The sequence below is a fragment of the Globicephala melas genome, chromosome 1, assembly GCF_963455315.2.
Source record: "Globicephala melas chromosome 1, mGloMel1.2, whole genome shotgun sequence".
NCBI lineage: Eukaryota > Metazoa > Chordata > Mammalia > Artiodactyla > Delphinidae > Globicephala > Globicephala melas.
Window position 1 is genome coordinate 23,078,422 of NC_083314.1, and position 27,113 is coordinate 23,105,534.

Here is a 27,113-nt window from a genome sequence, read left to right on the forward strand (position 1 = left end):
TTCACCATTTGTCCTAGGGTTCTATCTGCCCGTTTTGGTTTTTTTTTTTACTTAAAAAAATTTTTTTTCTTAATAATTTTTTATTTTAATAACTTTATTTTATTTTACCTTACTTTATTTTCTTTTATCCTCTTTCTTTCTACTTTTTCTCCCTTTTATTCTGCGCCGTGTGGATGAAAGGCTCTTGGTGCTGCAGCCAGAAGTCAGTGCTGTGCCTATGAGGTGGGAGAGCCAACTTCAGGACACTGGTCCACAAGAGACCTCCCAGCTCCACGTAATATCAAACAGCAAAAATCTCCCAGAGATCTCCATCTCAACACCAACACCTAGCTACACTCAACGACCAGCAAGCTACAGTGCTGGACATCCTATGCCAAACAACTAGCAAGACAGGAACACAACTCCACCCATTAGCAGAGAGGCTGCCTAAAATCATACTAAGTCCACAGACACCCCAAAACACACCACCAGACGTGGACATGCCCACCAGAAAGACAAGATCCAGCCTCATCCACCAGAACACAGGCACTAGTCCCCTCCACCAGGAAGCCTACACAACCCACTGAACCAACTTTAGCCAGTGGGGACAGACACCAAAAACAACGGGAACTACGAACCTGCAGCCTGCAAAAAGGAGACCCCAAACACAGTAAGATAAGCAAAATGAGAAGACAGAAAAACACACAGCAGATGAAGGAGCAAGATAAAAACCCACCAGACCTAACAAATGAAGAGGAAATAGGTAGTCTACCTGAAAAAGAATTCAGAATAATGATAGTAAAGATGATCTAAAATCTTGGAAATAGAATAGAGAAAATGCAAGAAACATTTAACAAGGCCCTAGAAGAACTAAAGATGAAACAAGCAACGATGAACAACACAATAAATGAAGTTAAAAATACTCTAGAAGGGATCAATAGCAGAATAACTGAGGCAGAAGAACGGATAAGTGACCTGGAAGATAAAATAGTGGAAATAACTACTGCAGATCAGAATAAAGAAAAAAGAATGAAAAGAACTGAGGACAGTCTCAGACACCTCTGGGACAACATTAAATGCACCAACATTCGAATTATAGGAGTTCCAGAAGAAGAAAAGAAAAAGAAAGGGACTGAGAAAATATTTGAAGAGATTATAGTTGAAAACTTCCCTAATATGGGAAAGGAAATAGTTAATCAAGTCCAGGAAGCACAGAGAGTCCCATACAGGATAAATCCAAGGAGAAACATGCCAAGACACATATTAATCAAACTGTCAAGAATTAAATACAAAGAAAACATTAAAAGCAGCAAGGGAAAAACAACAAATGACACACAAGGGAATCCCCATAAGGTTAACAGCTGATCTTTCAGCAGAAACTCTGCAAGCCAGAAGGGACTGGCAGAACATATTTAAAGTGATGAAGGAGAAAAACCTACAACCAAGATTACTCTACCCAGCAAGGATCTCATTCAGATTTGATGGAGAAATTAAAACCTTTACAGACAAGCAAAAGCTGAGAGAGTTCAGCACCACCAAACCAGCTTTACAACAAATGCTAAAGGATCTTCTCTAGACAAGAAACACAAGTTAAGGAAAAGACCTATATAACAAACCCAGAACAATTAAGAAAATGGGAATAGGAACATACATATTGATAATTACCTTAAATGTAAATGGATTAAATGCTCACACCAAAAGACACAGACTGGCTGAATGGATACAAAAACAAGACCCATATATATGCTGTCTACAAGAGACCCACTTCAGACCTAGAGACACAGACTGAAAGTGAGGGGATGGAAAAAGATATTCCATGCAAATAGAAACCAAAAGAAAGCTGGAGTAGCAATTCTCATATCAGACAAAACAGACTTTAAAATAAAGACTAGGGCTTCCCTGGTGGCGCAGTGGTTGGTAGTCTGCCTGCCGACGCAGGGGACACATGTTCATGCCCTGGTCTGGGAGGATCCCACATGCCGCGGAGCGGCTGGGCCTGTGAGCCATGGCCGCTGGGCCTGCACGTCTGGAGCCTGTGCTCCACAACGGGAGAGGCCACAATGTGAGAGGCCCGCGTACCGAAAAAAATAATAATAATAAATAAAATAAAGACTATTAGAAGAGACAAAGAAGGACACTACATAATGATCAAGGGATTGATCCAAGAAAAAGATTTAACAATTGTAAATATTTATGCAACTAACATAGGAGCACCTCAATACATTAGGCAAATACTAACAGCCATAAAAGGGGAAATCGACAGTAACACATTCATAGTAGGGGACTTTAATACCCCACTTTCACCAATGGACAGATCATCCAAAATGAAAATAAATAAGGAAACACAAGCTTTAAATGATACATTAAACAAGATGGACTTAATTGATATTTATAGGACATTCCATCCAAAAACAACAGAATACACATTTTTGTCAAGTGCTCATGGAACATTCTCCAGGATAGATCATATCTTGGGTCACAAATCAAGCCTTGGTAAATTTAAGAAAGTTGAAATTGTATCAAGTATCTTTTCTGACCACAACGCTATCAGACTAGATATCAATTACAGGAAAAGATCTGTAAAAAATACAAACACATGGAGGCTAAACAATACACTACTTAATAACGAAGTGATCACTGAAGAAATCAAAGAGGAAATCAAAAAATACCTAGAAACAAATGACAATGGAGACATGACATGGGATGCAGCAAAAGCAGTTCTAAGCGGAAGTTTATAGCAATACAATACTACCTTAAGAAACAGGAAACATCTCAAATTAACAACCTAACCTAACAACCTAACCTTGCACCTAAAGAAACGAAATTGAGCTATTTGTAATGAGGTGGATGGACCTAGAGTCTGTCATACAGAGTGAAGTAAGTCAGAAAGAGAAAGACAAATACCGTATGCTGACACATATATATGGAACTTAAGAAAAAAAATGTCATGAAGAACCTAGGGGTAAGACAGGAATAAAGACACAGACCTACTAGAGAATGGACTTGAGGATATGGGGAGGGGCAAGGGTAAGCTGTGACAAAGTGAGAGAGTGGCATGGACATATATACACTACCAAACATAAAACAGATAGCTAGTGGGAAGCAGCCGCATAGCACAGGGAGATCAGCTCGGTGCTTTGTGACCACCTAGAGGGTTGGGATGGGGAGGGTGGAAGGGAGGGAGACGCAAGAGGGAAGAGATATGGGAACATATGTATATGTATAACTGATTCACTTTGTTATAAAGCAGAAACTAACACACCATTGTAAAGCAATTATACTCCAATAAAGATGTTAAAAAAAAAAAGATTGTACTATGAAATAGCATGTTTCTAGAAATTATAAAACGTATTTATGTTTGTCACACCACAAAATGTTAATAAAGTTCACAATTGTTTAATTCTTTGTTTTCACTAAAAAATTAAAATTTCAAAGGATAAAAAAAACAATGTATGCATAACCTTATAGCTTCATTAAATGATTTTTAGTGCATTCTTAAATATTTTTTGGAACATAGTGGAGCATAGATAATATAACAAAATTATGTTCAAAGCCTGTGACCTAAACAAAAATGAAATTGTGCATTTAATTATAAGATACGTAAGTATAAAAAGCACCTACATTAATGTTGGTCAGTAGGATATATTTAACATATAACTATTCTGGGAAGTTGTGTTTTGGTACTAGTCCTTTTGAAGATGAAAAAGTCAATATGGTAATAATACTACCAACTAATTTATTAATTTTATTTTAAATAAAAACATTATTTTTACCTCCGTGGTTTCCCCATAAGCCGCCTGATTTTTCCCCATTCTACTCTTGTTAACTTTCTTGTTTTCAAATTAGGAAAAGATTCCTTTAGACAAACACAGAAGTCATTGTCGCCTTCAAAAAGTGGTCTGTAAAACAGAAATGGTGTTTTAATAGTTAATATACAATGTGTTACTTAAGAGCCATAAAATTCAAAATATGCATTCCAATTTTCAACATATTAATCACAAGATGCCAAACTTTCACCTCTACCCAAAACAGGCACAAATTCCAAATGTTAAAATTAAACTAGATCCTTTGCATTTATGAAACAAATAATGTGTAAAAGTTACTCAAGAAATACTGTCTGTGCTTGAGACTCCAAGAGACACTGATTTTTGTTAAAAATCTCCTATAGGAGTCTATCCTTCCAGAGGTTATCTTGGCATTATCATTATATCTGGTGAGGATAAACAATGTTAGCTACAAAGTATCTTTGTCCCAAAAGTAATATCATCACCAGGGAGTTCTCTTTGAGAGTCAATTCGTTTTAGAAAACTGGGGACTCCAGAGGGTTAGATTAGTTCTTGGGAAATCGAGGACTCGGATCATACTAGGACACCCTGAGAGCTGTCTTAAGCCTATGAAAAAATTTGTGGACAAAAATAAAACAATTTTATTCATGAGTTTGGGAAACCAGGAACCAGTCTCAGCAATGACACATGAAATGTCTTGGGCTTAAGTATGAATGTTCATGAGATTCACAAGGTTCAGAGTACGCAACTGGTGAAAGCAGAGAAAGGAAATAAAGATAAGCAGTCAGCAAAGCAAGCACCACTGACTGGCATGGATTAGATAAGATTAGATTGTGGTGGATGAGAAATCAGAAATTTTCCTCAATAAATTCTGTTGTTGAATAATTGGATTTCACCCAAACCTCTATGTTCTACTTAAACATTTACATATAACTAAAATGCATGAATATCATCCCCCAAATAGAAAGACTCATTAAAATCTTCCTGAATCACTTCTACCATTAATAACTGTTTCTCTACTATTATACTAGCATTTAAAATCTCGAGATTTATAAAACAAGTTCCATTCACTGCAAATAATGGTGCTTTGTTTTTAGGGTATCTCCACTCCACAGTCTTTGTAAATTATAATATGGAGATTATACTTTCATTTTCATATAACAACTTCTTCCCCAAAAGGGGTAGGAGGGAAGAAAACTATGAAAAATGGAAATGGATCAAACTAGAATGAGGAATAGAAAAAGAAATTCAGGAAAAAAATAGAATCAAAATAGACCTCTAGAAAAGGTTGAGGCTTTGAAAGATTTTTTTTTGTGTGTGTGGTACGCGGGCCTCTAACTGCTGCGGCCTCTCCCGTTGCGGAGCACAGACTCCGGACGCGCAGGCTCAGCGGCCATGGCTCACGGGCCCAGCCGCTCCGCGGCATGTGGGATCCTGCCAGACCGGGGCACGAACCCGCGTCCCCTGCATCGGCAGGAGGACTCTCAACCACTGCGCCACCAGGGAAGCCCAGGTTGAGGCTTTTAACATTTGAAAATCTTAAACTTCTGGTTCAAATGATACTTGTGATATGAGCCATGATACATACTTATCTATATTTGAGTAGAACCACTCATATATGCACCACTTATGTGCTTTGGGAAGCTTGAGTAAGTTACGTAATCGAAAACCAATCTTCTGTGAGGCCTTCTTATCTGGTGTTGACATTGTTGCTGTAAATTTCTGTACAATAAAAAAAAGAGATTAATTACAGTTCCATTAAGTAAAAATGAACATCTATAACAGTGAATATATTTGTAGAAAGCCAGATTATGGTAGGTACTCAAAAAGATTCAACAATATACAAAATGAAAATTTTTGTCATTATTTAACAAATATACATTCTGATTATTTCTTACAAAGTTAAAGCCTCCAATTTCATAACATATTTTGACAAGGAGGGTGAAATATTTGCCCCCGCCATGTTTGCACTACAGTGTAATTTCAATTTAGGTATGTAGGAAGAAGATACTTTTGAAAAATATTTCTAGAGTTCTAGGTCCAGAAAAGACAAGTAAGGACTCTGACACTATTGTGAGAGACAGAGTGAGAGCAAGAGAAAGAACCTGAAGAAAATATCACTCATTTGTATGAACTTTAAAAATGTCTAGAAAGATGTTCTGTACTCATGGATTGGAAGAATATTGTTAAAATGTCCATAATACCCAAAGCAATCTACAGATTCAATGCAATCCCTATTAAAATTTCAATGGCATTTTTCACAGAAATAGAACAAGCAATACTAAAACTGTTATGAAACTACAAAAAAACCTGAATAGCCAAAGTAATCTTGAGAAAAAAGAACAAAGCTGGAGGCATCATGCACCCTGATTATAAACTATATTACAAAGCTACAGTAATCAAAACATGATGGAACTAGCATAAAAACAGACACATTAGGGTTTCCCTGGTGGTGCAGTGGTTGAGAGTCCGCCTGCCGATGCAGGGGACATGGGTTTGTGCCCCAGTCGGGGAAGATCCCACATGCCGAGGAGCGGCTGGGCCCGTGAGCCATGGCCGCTGAGCCTGCACGTCCGGAGCCTGTGCTCCGCAACGGGAGAGGCCACAACAGTGAGAGGCCCACGTATCACAAAAAAACAAACAAACAAAAAAAACAGACACACTAGAGCAATGGAACAGAATTGAGCCCAGAAATAAATGCATGCATATATGGTTAACTGATATTTGACAAGGTAACCAAGAATACTCAATGAGGAAAAGACAGTCTCTTCGATAAATGGTGTTGGGAAATGGTTTTCATGTGCAAAAGAATAAAACTGGCTTCCTGTTTTACACCACTCATAAAACTTAACTCAAAATGGATTAAAGCTGTAAATGTAAGACCTGAAACCATAAAATTCCTAGAAGAAAACATAGGGAAAAGTCTCCTTGACACTGTTCTTGGCAATGATTTTTTGGGGATGATACCAAAAGCAAAGGTAACAGAAGCAACAATCAACAAGTGGGACTACATCAAACTAAAAAGCTTCTGCATCGCAAAAGAAACAAAATGAAAAGGCAGCCTACAGAATGAGACAAAATGTTTGCAAATCATATATCTGATAAGAAATTAATACCCAAAGTATGTAAGAAACTCATAGAACTCAACAACAAAAAGACAACCTGATTAAAAAATGGGCAGAGACGCTGAAAGACATTTTTCCAAAGAAGACACAAATGGCTAACAGGTACATGAAAAGGTGCTCAACATCACTAATCATCAGACAAATGCCACAGTGAGATATAACCTCATACCTGTTAGAATGGCTATTATCAAAAAGGCAAGAAATAACAAGTGTTGGAGAGCATGTGGAGAAAAGAGAACCCTGTGAACTGTTGCTGGAAATGTATATCGGTGCAGCCAGTATGCAAAACAGTATGGAGGTTCCTCAAAAAATTAAAAACAGAAGTACCACATAATCCAGCAATTCTAACTCTGGATGTTTATCCAAAGGAAATGAACTATCTCCAAAAGATACATGCAGCCCCATGTTTGTTGCAGTATTATTTACAATAGCCAAGACATGGAAACAACCTATGCATCCACTGACGAATGAAGAAAATGTGGTGTATAAATATATATACATATAAAATATTATTCAGCCATAAAAAAGAAGGAAATCTTGCCATTTGTGACAACATGGATAGGCCCTGAGGACATTATGCTAAGTGAAATAAGTCAGACAGAGAAAGACAAACACCATATAATTTTACTTATATGTGTGACCTAAAAAAAAATTACCTCCCTCCCCACAAAAAACCCAACTCAGTAGATACAGAGAACAGACTGGTGGTTGCCAAAGACAGGGGTAGGGGGGCAAATGAAATGGATAAAGAAAGGTCAAAAGATACAAACTTCCAGTTGTAAAATAAATAAGTCATGAGGATGTAATGTACAGAATGGTGACTATACCATACTGTATACCTGAAAGTTGCTAAGAGAATAAATTTTTAAAGTTCTCATTACAAGAAAAATATTTTTGTAACTATGGTAATGGACGTTAACTACAGTGGACTTACTATGATGATCATTTCACAATATATACAAACACTGAAATCATCATGTATACCTTAATATAATGTTGTCAATTACATTTCATTTTTTAAAAAGCTTAAAAAACACCATCAGAACATCAAAAGAATACAACACAACCAAGTGGAATTCATTCATGTCAAGAATACAAGGATGGGTCAGTATTAGAAAACTATTAATGTAATCTGTCATTATTAATAAATCAAACAATAAAAGTCATATGATCACCTCCACTGATGCTAAAAACACTTGATAAAATTCAATATCCATTTAAAAAAAACACTTAATGGAATATAAAAGTAGACAAAATGACTAAAAAAACATGATATACCAGAAGTTAAATGATACAACTAAAGTAGTACTTGAAGGGAAATTTAATTCATTGGGTAAATGCTTATATTAGAAAAAAGGAAAAATTTCAAATAAATAACTTATCCTTCCACCTTAAGAAACTAGAGAAAGAAGAAAACTCAAAGCAAGCAGAGGAAGAAAATAATAAAAGTTAGAGCATAAATAAAGAAAAAATAGAAAACCAATAGAGAAAAATCAATAAAACCAGAAGTTCCTTGAAAAAAATCAACAAAATTGACAAACCTTTAGCAATACTGACCAAGAAAATAAAAATAGATGAACACTTTCTTAACCTTCAAAACACATTTCTCCCCATTCCAATCGAAAGGTCAGTACTGGACTTCCCTGGTGGCACAGTGGTTAAGAATCCGCCTGCCAATGCAGGGGACAAGGGTTTGAGCCCTGGTCCGGGAAGATCCCACATGCCGTGAAGCAACTAAGCCCATGCGCCACAACGACTGAGCCTGCACTCTAGAGCCCGCGAACCATAACTACTTAGCCCTCGTGCCACAACTTCTGAAGCCTGTGCGCCTAGAGCCCGTGCTCCGTAACAAGAGAAGCCACCGCAATGAGAAGCCCGCACACTGCAAAGAAGAGTAGCCCCCGCTCGCCACCAACTAGAGAAAGCCCGTGTGCAGCAATGAAGACCCAACACAGCCAAAAATAAAATTAATTAATTAATTAATATTTTAAAAAAAGGTCAGTATCATATTCAATGTTAAAATTCTAAAAACATTCTCATTAAAGTGAGGAATATGACAAAGATGTTGATTATACCCCTATTTATTTATTTATTTATTTATTTTTTGCGGTACGCAGGCCTCTCACCGCTGTGGCCTCTCCCGCCGCAGAGCACAGGCCCCGGACGCGCAGGCCCAGCGGCCATGACTCACGGGCCCAGCCGCTCCGCGGCATGCGGGATCCTCCCAGACCGGGGCACGAACCCATGTCCCCTGCATCGGCAGGTGGACTCCCAACCACTGCACCACCAGGGAAGCCCTATACGCCTATTTTTGACACTGTTTTGATGGAATTAGCCAATTAAACAAAAGGAATAAAATTGTAAAGGAGAAGACAAAATTACCATTATTTTCAGGTGATATGACTCCCCCAGAAAACTCAAGAAAATCAACTATAACCATTAAAAGGAATAAATTAATAAAGTGGGAGAAAACAAAGTTGTTATACAAAAATCTCTATTTAAAAAAAAATCATTATCGACTCAACTGCCCCAGAGCCTGAGGGGAGGGCGGACTCACTGAAGCTGCTGGCTCGGGAGGGGCCCCACCAGCCGAAGCCGCGACAGTCTTTGGGACCCCGGGGCCAGTTGTTTCAACAAGTAACTTAAAGACAAAATGGAAAAACAAGGAGGTTTGTGCCTGAGATCATGTTGATGTGAAACCAGGGATGGCTACGTTGTGCCAGCTCATTCATCCTGGGGTAAGCCAGCTGCCGTGTCATGAGGATACTCAAGCAGCCCTCAGGAGAGATCTATGTGGCAAGGAACTGAGGCCTCCTACCTACACCACGAAATCAAATTATCAATGCCTGAAGGAGACTGACCAGAGGCCCAAGGACACAGGAAATATCAAGGTCATTACACAAACATCAGCCCCACAGAACCCCTAAAGCCCAGATCCTGAAGAAGCAAAAGAGGAGATAAACTGCCTCAAAAGGGATATTGGTTATGTATACTCCCTGCAAGAGTACATCACAGGGCTTGTTTCCACTGATGATGACAAGAGATGCTACAACGGTACTTTAAGTTTTCAATATAATGGAAAATAAATCAAAAAAAAAAAAAACCATTATCGGGACTTCCTTGGTGGTGCAGTGTTTAAGAATCCACCTGCCAATGTAGGTGACACAGGTTTGAACCCTGCACCAGGAAGAGCCCACATGCAGCAGAGCAACTATGCCAGTGCACCACAACTACTGAGCCTGCGCTCTACAGCCTGTGAGCCACAACTATTGAGCCTGAGTGCCACAACTACTGAAACCCACGCACCTAGAGCCCATGCCCAACAACGAGAAGCCACTACAATGAGAAGCCCGCACACCGCAACGAGAAGCCCAAACACCACAACGAAGAGTAGCCCCTGCTCGCCGCCACTAGAGAAAGCCCATGCACAACAACAAAGACCCAACACAGCCAAAAATAAATAAATAAATAGATAGATAAATAAATCATTATCTTTTCCATATATCAATGAGAACAAATCAAACAGAAGAAATATCCTGTTTATGACAGCAAAAATAACAAGAACAAAAAGTATTAAACACCTAGGAATATACTTAAGAAAGGTGCAAGATTGACATGGAAAAAAATGTTAAAGTCTACTAAGGGGTACTAAGGCTTGAATAAGTAGAACTACAACCAGTTCTTGGATGGGCAGTACCAATGTTACACGTCATAACCCCAAAATTAATTTATAATATTAGTTCAACATCAATGAAAATCCCAACAGAATTTTTTTCCTAGTCAAGTTGATTCTGAAGTTCATATGGAAAAATAAATGTTCAAGTATACTTAGGAAAATCTTTAAAAAGGATAAGTAATAATGTTATATCAGAAATTAAAACACAATATAAAGTCACATTAAAACAATTTGAAGGACTTCCCTGGTGGCGCAGTGGTTAAGAGTCCTCCTGCCAATGCAGGGGACATGGGTTCAATCCCTGGTCCGGGAAGATCCCACATGCTGTGGGAACAACTAAGCCCGTGCGCCACAACTACTGAGCCTGCGCTCTAGAGCCCACAAGCCAAAACTACTGAGCCCATGTGCCACAACTACTGAAGCCCGTGTGCCCTAGAGCCCATGCTCCGCAACGAGAAGCTACCACAATGAGAAGTTCACATGTCGCAATGAAGAATAGCCCCCGCTCACAACTAGTGGAAAGCCCATGCGCAGCAACGAAGACCCAATGTGGCCAAAAAATAAATTAAAAAAAAAAGTTGACACAAGCACATACAGAGACATGCTAGACATAAAGAGATAGAAAGTCTAGAAATAGGGGTTTCCCTGGTGGCTCAGTTGTTAAGGATCCGCCTGCCAATGCAGGGAACGTGGGTTCGATCCCTGGTCCAGGAAGATCCCACATGCCACAGAGCAACTAAGCCCATGCCACAACTACTGAGCCCACGTGCCACAACTACTGAAGCCCTCGTGCTCTAGGGCCCATGTACCACAACTACCAAAGCCTGTGCTCTGCAACAAGCCACCGCAAGGAGAAGCTCACACACCAAAATGAAGAGTAGCCCCCACTAGTAGCCGCAACTAGAAAAAGCCTGCGTGCAGCAACGAAGACCCAACGCAACCATAAAATAACAAACAAACAAACAAAAACTTAAAGAAAAAAAGAAAGTAACTTGGTCTTCCCCATTTGAACTCTTAATCCCAAATATATAGAGGAATACAGCTTGTCATGCAGCAGCATTATAAACCAATGTATAAAAGATGGATTGGGGCTTCCCTGGTGGCGCAGTGGTTGAGAGTCCGCCTGCCGATGCAGGGGACATGGGTTCGTGCCCCGGTTGGGGAAGATCCCACATGCCGCGGAGCGGCTGGGCCCGTGAGCCATGGCTGCTGAGCCTGCACGTCTGGAGCCTGTGCTCCGCAACGGGAGAGGCCACAACAGTGAAAGGCCCACGTACCGCAAAAAAAAAAAAAAAAAAAAAGATGGATTGTTCAGTAAATGTTACCCAGGACAAATAAGTAGTCCTCTAGGAAAAAAATTCGGTTGCCGTCTTACCTCATTCTTTACTCCAAAATAAATTCCAGATGGATTGAAGATTTAAACATATTTTTTTAAAAATGAAATAAGAAATATAGAGGGAATTCTAAAACTATAAATGTTAGACTAGGGAAAGTCTTTCTAATCATAAAATCAAAAAGTCATTAAAAGGAAACACAGCTATATTTGACCCTTAGAATTTTTTTCAGTCCTCTATGGTGAAAAATATAGAAACAAAGCACAAGACAAACTACAAACTGTGAAAAAAATTATAACCAGTATGAAGAGCCAAAGGGCTAATATTCTTAATATATATAAAATTCTTACAGACTAACAAGAAAATGACCAACAATCTAATAAAAAACGGGAGAAAGAAAAACAGTTTTGAGCTAAGGAAAGAAAGTTTGTAAACATATATGAAAAGTATCTCACCGTCACTCATAGATGACATGCCAACTAAAACAAGTGAGATGCTATTATGAGATTAGCAAAAATCTAGATGTTTAGTTATATACTGAGTTAGGAAGCATTAGGTAAAATAGGCACTGTGATATATTACTGGTTGAAAGTATAAGCCAGTACAATTTCTTTGGAGAATAATTTGGCACTACTTTAAAAACTTTAAATGTGCATATCCTGTGATCCAGCAATTCCACATTTTAGCCATCTGCCCTAGAAAAACACTTGCAAATTTATACAAATATGTTTGGGATGTTCACTACAGCATTGTTTGTAATAATGAAAACTTAGAAACCACTTGAATGCCGATAAAATAAATAAATTATGGTGTAAGATTGACTACTACAAAACAGTAAAAAGAAATGAAATATTGAAGCGTGTCTAACTAAATCAGTCAGCATGGCCAGATCTCAAAAACAGACTTTTGATTTCACTGCAGGGGGCCCGGGTTTGATCCCTGGTCAGGAAACCAAGACCCCTGCAAGTCGCGAGGCAAAAAACCCCAAAAGAACAAACAAACCAAAAAAAACACTTTTGAGTGAAAAAATAAAGAATGATGCCTGATACAATATCATGAAAATAATACTACTAATGTAATTTTAAAACTACATACACCAAACAATACCATATATTTTCTATGAATACATATATAAAGGTTTAGAAGTATTAAAAAGATCTAAAAGGATAATCAAACTACAGTGGTTGGTTACCAGTGGAAGAGGGAAGCAGATCTGGAGGGTGGGTGAAGGTCAAAATTAACTTTTTATTTTTTAGTATAAAACTTTACTTAGGAAAAATTGTAGATTTATAGAAAAGTTGCAAAGATAATACAGAGGTTCCACATGCCCTGCATCCAGCTTTCCCTAATGTTAACGTCTTATATAACCACGGTTTGTCAAAACCAAGAAATTAACATTCGTATAATACTATTAACTAAACCACAGACTTTATTTGGATTTCTCCAGTTTTTCCATTAATGTCCTTTTTTTGTCCCAGAATCCAATTCAGGATACCACATCGTACTTAGAAAATTAACTTTTTAATGTAAAAAAAAATTATATGTCATGAGTAATTTAGCATAAATAATAACCAAATTATTATAAAGTATTATTATCAGAAAGAGTGCTATTTTTATTCCTACTGAGTTATTGACCCAAATTCTAAAATAGCATATTGGTGGCTCATTGCATATAAAACTGTATTAAAGATTCCTCTGTTGAGTATGAGGAAATATATTCAATCTGTTAGTGGAAATATAAATTATTACAACTTTTATAAATAGGTTATTAAGTAGTATCTTTCAAAGCTTAAGTGTAAATACCCTTGTAGCAATTACACTTCTAAGGGTTTATTCAACAAATGGAAAATGGACAGTGACTGCTACTGATTTATTTTAAGATGATGAAAATGTCCTAAAATTGGTTGTGGTGATAGTTGCACACCTCTGCGCATATATTAAAACGACTGAATTGTAAGCTTTAAATAGGTAAATTGTATGCTATGTTAACTGTATCTCAATAAAGCTACAACAAAAAAGTAGACCTCTGAAGACAGGCTGCCTGCCATTTAGTATCGGCTTTCACTTATTAGCTTTGTGATCTTGAACAAGAAACTTCTCTGTGGACTTCCCTGGTGGCGCAGTGGTTAAGAATCCACCTGCCAATGCAGGTGACATGAGTTCGAGCCCTGGCCCGGGAATATCCCACATGCCATGGAGCAACTAAGCCCGTGCGCCACAACTACTGAGCCTGCACTCTAGAGCCCGAGAGCCACAACTACTGAGCCCACGTGCTACAACTACTGAAGCCCACGGGCCAACAGCGCATGCTCTGCCACAACAGAAGCCACCACAGTGAGAAGCCTGCGCACCACAACATAGAGTAGCCCCCGCTCACTGCAACTAGAGAAAGAAAGCCCACGCGCGGCAGCGAAGACCCAGTGCAGCCAAAAATAAATACATTAAAAAAAAAAACCAAAAAAAACCCTTCTCTGTGTCTGTTTTCTCACCTGAAAAATGGGAAATAAGAAAACAGTAACCTAACTCATGGGGGGTTTGAAGATTAAATCAAAGTAATACATATGAAGTGCTTAGAACAGGATCTGGCACATACTAAGTACTGAATAAACGTTGTTTTTTAATAATTTTCCAGCTCTGAATAGTGCTCTTTAAACAAACACACAGATAGAATACACCAGATTTGAGGCTGTGACTAGGAGAGTAAGAGAACAACGCATATCATGTAACTGAAGATTGAAAGAACTAGGCATGTTAAGACTAGAAAAGAGAAAACTCAGAGGATATAAAATTTTTTCACATAGTTAAAGAAGTCTCATATCATGTCTGTCCTACGTTATATTTGTTCTGTATTGCTCACAAGTAGAAAGGCCTTTGTGAAATAGTCCCAGAAGGAATGATATGCGCCTGGGGAGGAGGGCTTTGGATAGACTTAGGGCAGGATGGTTTCATAGTCACAAAGATCAGAGTTTTCTGTATGTTTGAAAATTTTCCTAGTAAATAGTTGGAGGGAAAAAAAAGAACTTAAAAAAAAAATCCACGGGCTTCCCTGGTGGCGCAGTGGTTGAGAGTCCGCCTGCCGATGCAGGGGACACGGGTTCGGGCCCCGGTCTGGGAAGATCCCACATGCCGCGGAGCGGCTGGGCCCGTGAGCCACGGCCGCTGAGCCTGCCCATCCGGAGCCTGTGCTCCACAACGGGAGAGGCCACAACAGTGAGAGGCCCGCATACCGCCTGAACAGCGTTAAAGCATCCAAATTATCCTAATCTAAACAGCGTTAAAAAAATCTAAACAGCGTTAAAGCATCCAAATTATCCTAATAACACAGCTCTTCTAAAATCAATACAAGAAATAGTTGTTGACTATTCTTGTATTCATTCAACCTTGTATCCGACATCTACTGAGCCAAGAAATGCACACTGTGTGTTAGTTTCAACTGGGTCAAATTTTTAAATTGAATTTTAGATGCTTATGCACACTTGTCCTTGATGTTAAAAAGTTCATATATTTTTGTTCCTTTTACAGAGAACGAACATATTTTACTATTTTTTTCGTATTTTACTATTTGAAATGATTATAAAGGTATGTAAAAGTTCTTTGGGGTTTTTTTTGTTTTTGTTTTTGTTTTTGGTAAGGGCATATTGCTGGTAATACCTTTAATTAATTTGATGCCAAATCCTTGGTTGAGAAAATTACCTCTACTGTGATACATCCTACTGGAAAATGTTATAACACTTTTGAAAAAAAAATGAATGGGAAGTAGGGAATAACTATATCAAAAATTATACATTGCATAGGAGAAAATTATTGTATTCTTAAGGTTAATATTTCCTTATCTAATTTTCATTCATTGCTTTGATTCTTACATGTCCACTATAATTTTTCTTTAAAAGATGTCAAAAATGAAAAAGGAGATATGATTTCATGCTCTATATTTTCCTCTTTTGGATAAGGGAAGTCTTCAACATACTTCACTCAATGACAAAGTAAAATGAGTTTTCCCCTCTGATTTCCATGCAAACGCCAAGCTGATTCCAATTTGCCAAATCCATTTGCTGAATGTCCACTATCTCCATGCTTAAAAAAAGAGTGTGCATGGGAATTCCCTGGCGATCCAGTGGTTAGGACTCCATGCTTCCACTGCAGGGGGCACAAAATCCTGGTTCAATCCCTGGTCGGGGAACTAAAGTCCCACATGGCTTGTGGTGCAGCCAAAAACAAAAAAAAGAAGAAGAGTGTGCATCTTTAAGACTGAGGACTGGCTTTCTACACTGGCTTAAAGTCCATCAATAAAATAATGCCCTGTTTTAGGTAATTAAAATAGGAGCTGAGCTGAAGTACTGATTTAAAGAACTTGTTACTCAAAATGTCATACAACAATAAATATAAACTTTATTATACTGAGCGATTGCTCACTTCCTTTCAATGAAACAAAATTTTAGCACACACATACCTGTGGAACCATTGCCACCCTCTGATTTCTTTTAGGTGACCTTGTATTTATTTGTCTGTCATCTTCATCAGAAAAGAGCCGACTTCGTTTCGAATTTCTGAAAGGCTATGATAGAAATTTTTTTATTTAATGAAAAGGCCAAACACCTGCCATTTTTGTTCCAAAACACAATTCTATACTTCGAAAATACAGCTAACTCCGAATTAGCAGCAGTATTGAAGGATGAAGAACGGGTAATAAAAAGCACACAAATAATTTCAGATTTTAGAAAGTAGAAAGATACATATGTAGGTAATTTGTTTAGAAATGAAACACCTAGCTGTTAATTAAAACTAGAACCCAAGTCTTCTTCGTATAGTACACTGGCAGTCTTGAATGTTGAAGATAGGAAAATTAAGCTCTGGAAATTCTAGTTCTCATTATGTTGGTGCTTGGATTAATACCAACCAGTTGGGTGTTTCACCTGATAGGTCTATTGGATAGGGCTGGGTTGGGACAAAGTTACTAGATCACTTTAGAGAGTAAATCTAAATGTATATAATATTATACTAGATCTGCTGTCAAAAACTGTTGACAAATTTCCATTTGCAAATAAAAATACAAGATACCTATAACAGATACTTAATAGGTGCATGCAGAACTAAAAAATTTTAAGCATCCTAAGTACATCACACACTTAAGGATTTATAATATGAAAAATTTTACAGTCCATCCTAGGTTCAGAGGCTTAATAGGGAAGAACAACAGAAATAATATCCCAATAGCACCCACATCATTTTTCAAATCCTTCTCCCACCCTTCAAGACAGTTCCATGCTTACTTAGAACTGAAGCCGGTGCAGCGGGCTAGCAACATATGGGAAGCATCCAACTGGGTCAAGGCTAGAGGTATGGACCGGTGAAATTAAACCCACTGAGAGTCTCAACACTGAAGAGCCCTGACAGGAAGTCCCTTCTACCCTGCTCCCCTCCTCTGACCATGGGCAGAGAGGAGGAAGAGAATGATGCTGACAGAAATGCTAACAGCACGGAGAGTCCTGTACACTCACTGTGGCCAGCTGCCCAGGCTACTGACAGCTACTGTCTAACCTAGCTCCAGGCTTGTTTCATGATTGACCCCTAAAATTTCCTGGCTACCTGGCTGGGCAGGGCAGGAAGAGAGGCCCCGAAAATTGTTAGTCACGCCAATTATATGCTCATCTCTACTTCCCAGCCCTAAATGCATTTATCCTTGACTTACACAAGATTTCAGTACCCTACCACTTATTTATATATCTTTTTGTAGGGACCAGAGCCAGGTACAATCTTTTTATTTTAAAAAAATCTATTAAATTATTAAAAATCTATATTAAAAGTAAGATTTCGGGTTGCTGGAGTTTTTTGGGTTTGCCTACTTAAAGAAACTACAATTACTTAACAAATGCTTAATGATGAACAGATTATCACAGGCTATAGATTATTTATCTAGGTATGATCAAATACTGTTCAATGACACTTAATGACACAAATGCTTGGAGTTGGGGAAAACCCTTGGAAAATTTTTGTAGTGCTGTAAGAATGTGCACGTGACAATAATACAGACAATTTAGTTATCATATTCTAAAGAGTAAGAAAAACTAATTCCTTACCATTTCCACAGCAGAGCCTGTATTCCTGCCTTTCCAAACAGGTGTTTTTTGTAAAGAGCTGTACTTTTCATTCCATGTGTTAGATAAGCTTCCCTCTGTAATAAATAATTATTAATGATATTTAAGTTTAGTTCAACGGATTTCATACTATAAACATGGCCTTTTTAATAACAGCAATATATCTGAAATATTTACGAATACGGAAAAAATATACTGACCATAATAATTTTAGTTTATTACAAATAAAAAAAATCTTTTCTGTATTTTTTTGTCAAACTCGCTAAATAATCTGACAAGGCAATGCTACTTCAAAGTATTACATTTTCATATTAAAACATGTGTGGCTTATTTCATTTTGTTTTTCAATAATTCCTCTATTCTTATTTGCCAAGAACTACCTCAGTACAATCTGACTGAAAGCAGGCAAGGAAAAATGCGAAAAGCTCCTTTAACCTTTAATTTAGAACATATTTCTGCTTCAACGTGTAAAACACTTGATATCCAAAAATGAAATATGCAGGGGTTTTTCCCTTAATTCAAATAAACGTCTTCCGAGTTGTATGCAACCAGAAAAAATCTGATCAAGTTACCGATTAAGCGTGTTATGAAAATAAAGAAGGCGAGTTTAATGTTTACAAAAAGGATATGTTTATTTAGAGACAGATATAGAAAACTGGAATGAATATACATAAGATAGTTTTATTTCCTTCTAATTACCTGAAAGCATTTTCTAATTTTTGTATAAAAAATTTATATCACTTCTTTAAAAAGAGAAATGGCTTTAATATTGGGAGAAAAAAATTAGTGGAATACTTTTTCAGACATACATTTTAATAAGTACAAAAGGAAAGAGATGGGATGGGGTTGATCCTGCTAGGCAAATAAATTAGGGTAATCCTGGAAGATAAGTGTTCTCAAGCCAGAAGGACTTAATTTGGTAGATCACCAATCCAAAGTATAATACGGTAGCTTTAAAAACTGAAAGTACTAATGAACCTTTGAGAAGATCTACATTGGTTCCAAATTTACTTATCCAGTAGAATCTTGCTCAAGAGGTAAAATCTCAAAATAAATTATATTAAAAGGATAGGTCTAACATACTTACACAAAGAAACAGCAAGACCAAGGAACATGTCTAACTTTTTCTCAGAAAAAAATACTATCATTCTTTTATTTCAAGAGACTTGCATTACTACTTATAAGACAAGATTCTTAAAAAACAATTATGTAAAAATACAGCTTAGCCCAGTTGTTTAATAAACGATTTAACTCTAGTAAGAAATGTCTGGAACATTTAGTTAGAAAGTTCTTTAATCAATAATTCTAGGGGGAGAAAACCAAGGGCAGATTCCCCATATGAACTTATTATCACCAGTGAAAACCAATATTTAAAAGCTATAATGAATCATAACTTAGAAAGAAAAGAGAAATACTATATCCAAATAAATTTAATGAAATAAATTCCTAGTTTGTGTCATACCTAAAAGAATCATGCTATGATTCTTACCTTTTAAACTGACAAGGGCTTTCGCTGAAGAGCCTACAATGAAAACAAATCAGTATTACTTCATAATCAAAGTGAGAGAAAAAGAACTTGGTTTAGGGTTAAAAGTGATCCATTTAGTTTTAGTAATGTTGAAGTGACAGTGGAATGTGCAATTAGAAATAACTAGTAGGGCTTCCCTGGTGGCACAGTGGTTGAGAATCCACCTGGCAATGTAGGGGACATGCGTTCGAGCCCTGGTCCGGGAAGATCCCACATGCCACGGAGCAACTAAGCCCGTGCGTCACAACTACTGAGCCTGTGCTCTAGAGCCCGTGAGCCACAACTACTGAGCCCACGTGCTGCAACTACTGAAGCCCACGTGCCTAGAGCCCGTGCTCCGCAACAAGAGAAGCCACCACAATGAGAAGCCTGCACACTGCAACGAAGAGTAGCCCCCGCTCGCCGCAATTAGAGAAAGCCCGTGCACAGCAACAAAGACCCAACACAGCCAAAAATAAATTAATTAAAATAAATAAATTTATTTTTAAAAAAAAAGAAATAACTAGTAGACAATTCAAGCTATTGACCAAAACTCAGACAATGTAAGGAAGAACTGGAGATATTTGGGAGTCTTGTTTGAAGCTGTGAGAACTGGAAACCTTCCCAAGACAGAAAAATGTAGAAAGAGACGTAAGAGGAAGAGTAGGGACAAAAGTGATTTGGGATCCTCATCCAGAAGTGTGCTGGAGAAGGAAAAGAGAAAGGGAATTGACATTTATTGAGGCAAAGATCAGAAGTGGTAATAGAGTGGAGAAAACAGAAAATGGAAATGATCCAGGGACTGTCATAGCAGACAATAAGTCCCCTGGAAGTCTAGAATGCAGGTATGTGCAACACTTAAAGATCCAAGCTGGATTAGGGAGCCGGAGGGGTTCACTGACTAAAACATCAGTGCATATTTGAATAACCAGGAAGCTCCCCATACATGCAGAAACTGTGCGATTAATAAAGGCCCTCAGGGAATTCTGTTGCAGGTACCCCTCAGGCCCATTTCGAGAAACACTGGGCTACAGGTTCTGATGTAAATAAAGGATAGGATCTATAGGTGAGGGGAAGTAGGAGAACTGATAGGGAAAGAAGTTTTTATGAGAGAGGGGGAGCACTAAATTGAAAATCTCAGAATTGCATAGGTATACTGCAAAGAAGTTCAAGTCATTTGAAAAATAATAAAGTATGATCTCTCTCACTTACATGTGACACCTTAAAAAAAGCAATAAAAGGGAATTCCCTGGCAGTCCAGTGGTTAGAACTCCACACTTTCACTGCCAAGGGCCTGGGTTCAATCCCTGGTCGGGAACTAAGATCCCACAAGCTGCGTGGCATGGCCAAAAAATAATAATAATAATAAATTTTTTTAAATTAAAAAAAACAAAAAACCCCCACCAAACTCACAGATACAGAGAACAAATTGGTGGTTGTCAGAGGCGGGGGTGGGGGACAGGCAAAATAGGTGAAAGGGGTCAAAAGGTACAAACTTCCAGTTATAAGATAAATAAATTCTGGGGATGTAATGTAAAGCATGATAACTATAGTTAACAATACTGTATTATATATTTGAAAGTTGCTGAAAGAATAGATCTTAAAAGTTTTCATCACAAGAAAACAAAACAAAATTGTAACTGTGTGGTGATTAGTAGTTAGTAAGTAACTAAACTTACTGTGGCAATTGTTTTGCAACATATACAAATATCAAATCATTGTGCTGTACACCTAAAACTAATACAATGTTATATGTTAATTATATCTCAATAAAAGAAAATAAACTAACAGGGGAAAAAACCTTTCTATGCTTCAAAATAGAAATTATTCACATAATTATTAATGAGCAAAATCTCCCTCTTTAAATTTAAAAAACTGTTTATAACACCTTTTTTTTCTTTTACTATAGTCAAATTATTATTTATCATTCCTCATTTTTAAATTTGTTTTATTTTAGAACCAGCTATTTCTCATCTCAGTTACTCTGACATCCGTTTATGTTTAAAAAAATATAATCTAAGACCAGGCAGTAGTGATGTTATTTGAAAGGTTAGCCTTTTACTTACATTGAGAAAAAACAGATTTGTAAGTGGCTTGTTAAAAATGTCTGTCAACATCTGTAAGGAGCCAGTCCAGTATGACATTACACAAAACACAAAAATAAATAAATAAAAGATGATCTCAGGGAATAAAGTAAGATAGAAGAACATGAACTAAGTACAAAAATCAGAGACGACAGATTAATTCTCCTTGGTTTTTAGCAAAAGCAGCAATGATTTACAGCTCACATAAATGGACAACAGGCGTTAAACGAGAAGAAACAGATAAAGTATCATGGTTCTGGCTATGAAACATTTTTATGTATCTCAGATCTCTAAACCTCAACTGACTTCTCTGCAAGGCAGTATGAGAGGCTTGTCAGACAACCCACCAACATCAAAGCCACTCTTGCTTTCCCCCTACTCTCCTGCCTAGATGTGGAGAATGGTTAAGGACACGTTAACAGCTTCTGTATGGCAAAGTGAAGTTTAATGACCAAAGGCAGTAAAGTTGTAGGGGGAAAAGTGGGGGAGAGAGCCCATAAAGCCTTGCTAAGAAGCCTCAAAAAATACAACACAACTGGGAAAGCAGCAGTAGTAGACAGGGCACGACGTGTCAGTGTAGCTACCAAGAAAAACATGGTTCATTTGAGAAAAAGTGGTAATCATTCATTCATTCATTCAGTGAATATGTGTAGAGTGCTGCCTGCATCCTGGCCCCTGCTCTAGTCACTGAGGGTACGGACAGCACGCAAAACAGACAAAGTCCATGCTCCTGATGCTCTTTACATTCTAGCGAGGGGGAAACAGACAGACACACAGACACACACACACACACACACACACACACACACACATATATACCACGGGACAATAAGCACTACCGGAAAAAAAATAAAGCAGGATAATAAGGATAGGGAATGTGGGGTGGGAGTTGGTGGAGGGAAGACTATTTCTCTATAAGGTGCTCATGATTAGCTTCTCTGAAACGTGATATTTGAGCAGAGATCTGAAGGAAGAGGTGTGAGTTGTAAGGATATTCATTCCAGCTCCAAGAAGGCAGGGACTGTATCTTGCAGACTCTGACCTACCACCTTTAACCTTCTTCCCTTCTTGAGAGATAGTATAGCATAGTGGTTAAGAACACAGATGGAGACTAGCTGTGTTTGAATCTTGGCTCTGCCACTGTCTTACTGTGTTATCTTAAGCAAGTTACTTAACCTCTCTGTGCTACTTATTCTTCTTTTGTAAAATGGGGATTAAATGAGTTAGTATATGTAAAAGTGCTTAGAGAAAAATGCACATAGTACAGGACTAATTTTTAGACCATGCTTATTGTTTGTATTACTTTGATCAATCAAAAAAAAAAGATTAGGTTAAGAACATGTATTTTACAGGCAGGTGAATTCAATTAAGTTAGACTCCTGCTTTAACTGGGTATGTTCATTCATTCTACATATATTCACTGAATACCTACCACAGCAGTATTCTAGGGACTGGGGTTAACTGAAGGAAAAGCTAGACAAGGCCTCTGTTCTCAGGGAAGTTTACACTGTAGTGGGAGGAGACATACAATAAACAAGTATATAAAATGACAGCTACACTGGTGGCAGCTGCTGTAAAGGAAATAACCAAGGGATCACAGCGTGGGGAGTAACTAACTTTACACAGGGTGGGTAGGGAAGGCTTCTCTGAGGAGGTAACATGTGAAAAGGTCTAGCCATGAGAGGACAGGGGGGCAAAGCAATGAGTCAGGCTGGTAGAAACAGCAGGTAAAAAAGCCCCGAGGTAGAACATTTAGAATATTCTAGGAAGGGTGGGGGCATTATGTTTGGGAAGTCACTGGCAAGAGAAGGGTGGTTATGAAAGAAAGAACAGAGAAGTAAGCCAGCTGTCATGCATGGAACTGGAATGCAAGCATGAAGAAAAACAGAAATGGCACCTTCTCTGGTGGGACTTCTAACCAAAGCTAACCAAACAATCACAGTAACAAACATAAAGCTGCAACTGTGACAGCTGCCACTAAGAAATTACACAGTGGTGTGAAAAGATTTAATAAGAAGATGTATTATTTGTCAGGGAGGACAGAAGCTTAAAATGGGATCTAAAGGATAAGCAGCACTTAACTGGAAGTGAGAGGAAGGAAGAGCATTCCAGGTAGAGAGAACAGCATGTGCAAAAAAGAAAGCCTAGTGAGTATAGGGAATGAAAAAGGTCCAATTTAGTTCAAAGGGATAGAATGAGAGGAAGAGTGGTACAAAATGTAGCTGGAGAGGTGGGGAATGGCCAGACCACAAAGGGTCTTGTAGTTAGTAAAGTGTTTTCAGCAATAGGATGACATAACATACATTCTGAAAGGATCACTCTGGCTGTGTGTAGGTTGGGGGGGAGGGTTTGGGTGGTGGATTGATGGGAGGCTGAAGCGATTAATGCAGAAGAGATGGTGACAGCTTGGACCAGGATGAAGGTGAGAAGTAGGTAAAACCGAGAGACATTTAGAAGGTAAAAGTTACAAGATTCAGTAAAGGCTTAATTATGGGAAGTGTGGAAGACAACCTCAATCTAGGTTTTAGATGACTGCACAGCGGAGCCATTCATTACGACCGGAACCACTGGAAGTATCTCTGTACTGCAGTAGGATTATGAGGTAGATCTTGAACCCATAAAGTCTGAGGGGCCTCTGAGGCATCTGAGAGAAGATGTGAAATGGGCAAGAGATATTAAACACAGAAGCCCAGAGGAAAGATCTGGGCTGAAGATAGCCTCAGCTACCTCATTAGTAAGAGTACTTACCTCAACTGGAATGAGGATTAAATGAGCAAATGTATACAGTATGCTTTGCACAGCACCTGGTTCATAGTTAGTACTAAATAGATAGTAGCTTTTATTATTGTTAATGTTATACTGACTATTGGATAACTTACAAACTAGTCCCCTTGACTAAAACTGGCAAAGAGACATATCACTACTTCTAGTATCAAACTTAAATCACTTCTGCTGCAGTTTCATTAACCATGCCTCTTACCCTACATTCAATTCCATATAAATTAAGCATTCATATATACCTGATTTATGGCACTGTGTGACAAACCAGGTAAAGCAATCCCTGCTTTCAACCAGCTGTGGTCAAGCTAAACAAGACATATATCGCACAAGCTAAGGTGCACGCCCACACACACCCTAGTGTACCAGAGATGTCACAAAGCAACATAAGTGATTATCTTATATAGCTTGAGAGTGTAGTTGTAATTTGAACCCTAGTATGAGTCCCAAGTGTCTGCAAAGAACCAGAGTAAATCCTCAATAAAAGTTTAATGATAATGAGCAAATATTCTAAATGACAGTTATCTAGTGGGTGGGACTTCCAAGTGGTGATAAAACATCTTTACGACAAAGAGATCAAGGACTTCCAGATGACGAGCACACTGTGTTTAGCAGGCCCACCTTTATTTAGAAGCATCCTAAATCACAATCGACTGTATTCTCCAAATAAGAAACAATAAAATTCATTGGTGGTCTACGGCTATGCCTTATCCAATACAGTAGCCGCTAGACACACATGACTATTTAAACTTAAATTAACAAAAATCAAACGAAATTTAAGTCATTCTAGCCACATCTTAAGAGTTCCATAGCCACATATGGTTAAGTGGCTACCCTACTGGACATCGCAAAACACAACATTTCCATCACTGAGAAAGTTCTACTGGAATTCCGCGCTGGTCTAGAGCAAATTTAAAACACAAACTCTCTTAATACAACTTTTCACCAGTCTGGCAACTTGAACTTTCAACCTTACAGCACATTAAGAATATACGACCCCACAAGGAAAACAGAATTGGCTGTGTTCAGTTCTCACTTTAAAAGTGTCTTGCACAGATAAATTTAACAGTTGTTTCTATTACACTAAAAACTCTCACAAATGATATATATACATAAACCGAATAGTGAGTGTGCATCAGGACCCATCTGTAATTAACTGAAAGATGTGCCTTTATCTTTTATACTTTATATCAATACAATATTGTAAATTACAAAATTAAGTTCTATTGTGCTTAAACTACAGAATTAGTGCTTTTACTTACTAAACACAAGTGAGCATCCACGTCTGAGGTGGCAGAATGAGTAAACGTGGTTAAAGGAGGCAATGCACAGGGTGGGTGTCAGGAAGAGTACTGAATATGCCTGTGGTGATGGTCACATCCATGCGTAAAGGTACCCCCGTGATTCCTAAGACACATACGCAGAGAAGAAAGTCTGCGGGATGGGGGCTGCCTGAACACTTGTGTACCCAGTCTGGATTATCTCTGGAAAGGTCCACAGCCACCTGTGGTCCCAGGGGAAGGGGTCAGCCCTTTGACACGGAAATGCTTCCAGGGGTGGACACACCGGAGGAGGGAGGGGAGGGCAGTGATGATCATAAGTGCCTACAGCGGCAGGAACTGTCACAGGACAGGATCAGAGGCCGGGACAAGAAGGAGAGCTGTGACCACCCCCTCCCCAGCCCGAGCCCTTCCCGGCCCCCAAAAGCGAGTTACATAACCCCGCCAGGCGTCTCTCCGCGCCGGGCGAGCGGTGCAGGAGGGGAGGACAGCCCCCGCGGCCGGCGGTCGCTCTTCCCCCACCGCGGCCGGGGGCCCGAGCCGGGCCAGGAGAGCAGCCACCGCCTCCGCCCCGCCCGGGTTGGGCCCCCGGGCTTTCGGTTTCCGGCCCTGGCTCTCACACAACCCCACAAACCAATACACAGACACCATAACAAAGGCGGCGACGCGGCGGCAACACCGGGGTGGAAGGACTAGGGGACCACAGCGGGGCTGGCAGTCAGCCCACTTGCCCGGCAGAGGGCACGGCCGCCCGTCCCGGCCGGATGCAACCCGGGGGCAGGCGGACGGCGGGAAGAGTGGGGGTGCTTTGAGGTGCTACTCACTCTCGTCAGGCAACTGGTCGAGCTCCGCCATCTTGAACGAGCCGCGCCGCTTTTTCAAAGGCTGCCCGCCGCGGTGCATTGTGGGGCGGAGACTGTCTTTGCGAGGGAGGTTCGAATGCGGAGCTCGCTGCCCGCGGTGCGGCGCACCGCGGCGCTACTCCCGCCGCTGCTGGCTGAGGCGGGCCCGGCTCCGCCCGCGCCTGCCCTGGGAGGGGGTGCAGCCAAGTGGGGCCGCGCCTCGCCCCTCCGCTCCCGCCCCCGGCCGGGCCGGAGGGAGGGGGAGGGAGGCCGCGCCGCCAGGCCCGTCTCGCGCCGCCCCTACCTGGGCCCGGCGCCGGAGCGCGGGGAGAGCGGGGGGAGCGGCGCGAGCTGCAGTGTCCCGCCCGGCCCGGTTCCCGGTCCGCGCCGCCCGCCCCCTCCGGGGCTCGCTCCCGGCGCGCGTTTCGAGTCTCGCGCTGCAGCTGCGGGAACTGTAGGCTGTTTATTCCGAGTGGGGAAAAGGAGGGAAGGTGGGAAGGAGGCCCCGGCCGGCTGAGAAGAGGGCAGGGGGGCAGGGAAGCCGCACCCGTAGGCCCGGCGCGGGGAGAAGCCCCAGGTTCTCGGCCTCATTTCCCTAGGGCGTTCTACCCGAAGTAAAATTTTCGCG

General features: G+C 39.6%; 1 protein-coding gene across 1 annotated transcript in view; it reads right to left on the reverse strand.

Annotated features, from left to right (window-relative positions):
• LIN9 (lin-9 DREAM MuvB core complex component) overlaps positions 1-26,575 on the reverse strand; it is a 109,729-nt gene extending 83,154 nt beyond the window's left edge. Inside the window, exons 1-6 of the mRNA XM_030868465.2 lie at positions 26,468-26,575; positions 19,484-19,516; positions 17,977-18,071; positions 16,350-16,454; positions 5,353-5,486; positions 3,753-3,878 (exon numbers count right to left, since the gene is read on the reverse strand). Coding sequence (XP_030724325.1) covers positions 3,753-3,878; positions 5,353-5,486; positions 16,350-16,454; positions 17,977-18,071; positions 19,484-19,516; positions 26,468-26,546 — 572 coding nt within the window. The 5' untranslated portion in view covers positions 26,547-26,575. The remainder of the gene's footprint in view (positions 1-3,752; positions 3,879-5,352; positions 5,487-16,349; positions 16,455-17,976; positions 18,072-19,483; positions 19,517-26,467) is intronic.
• Between the last annotated feature and the right edge of the window lie 538 nt (positions 26,576-27,113).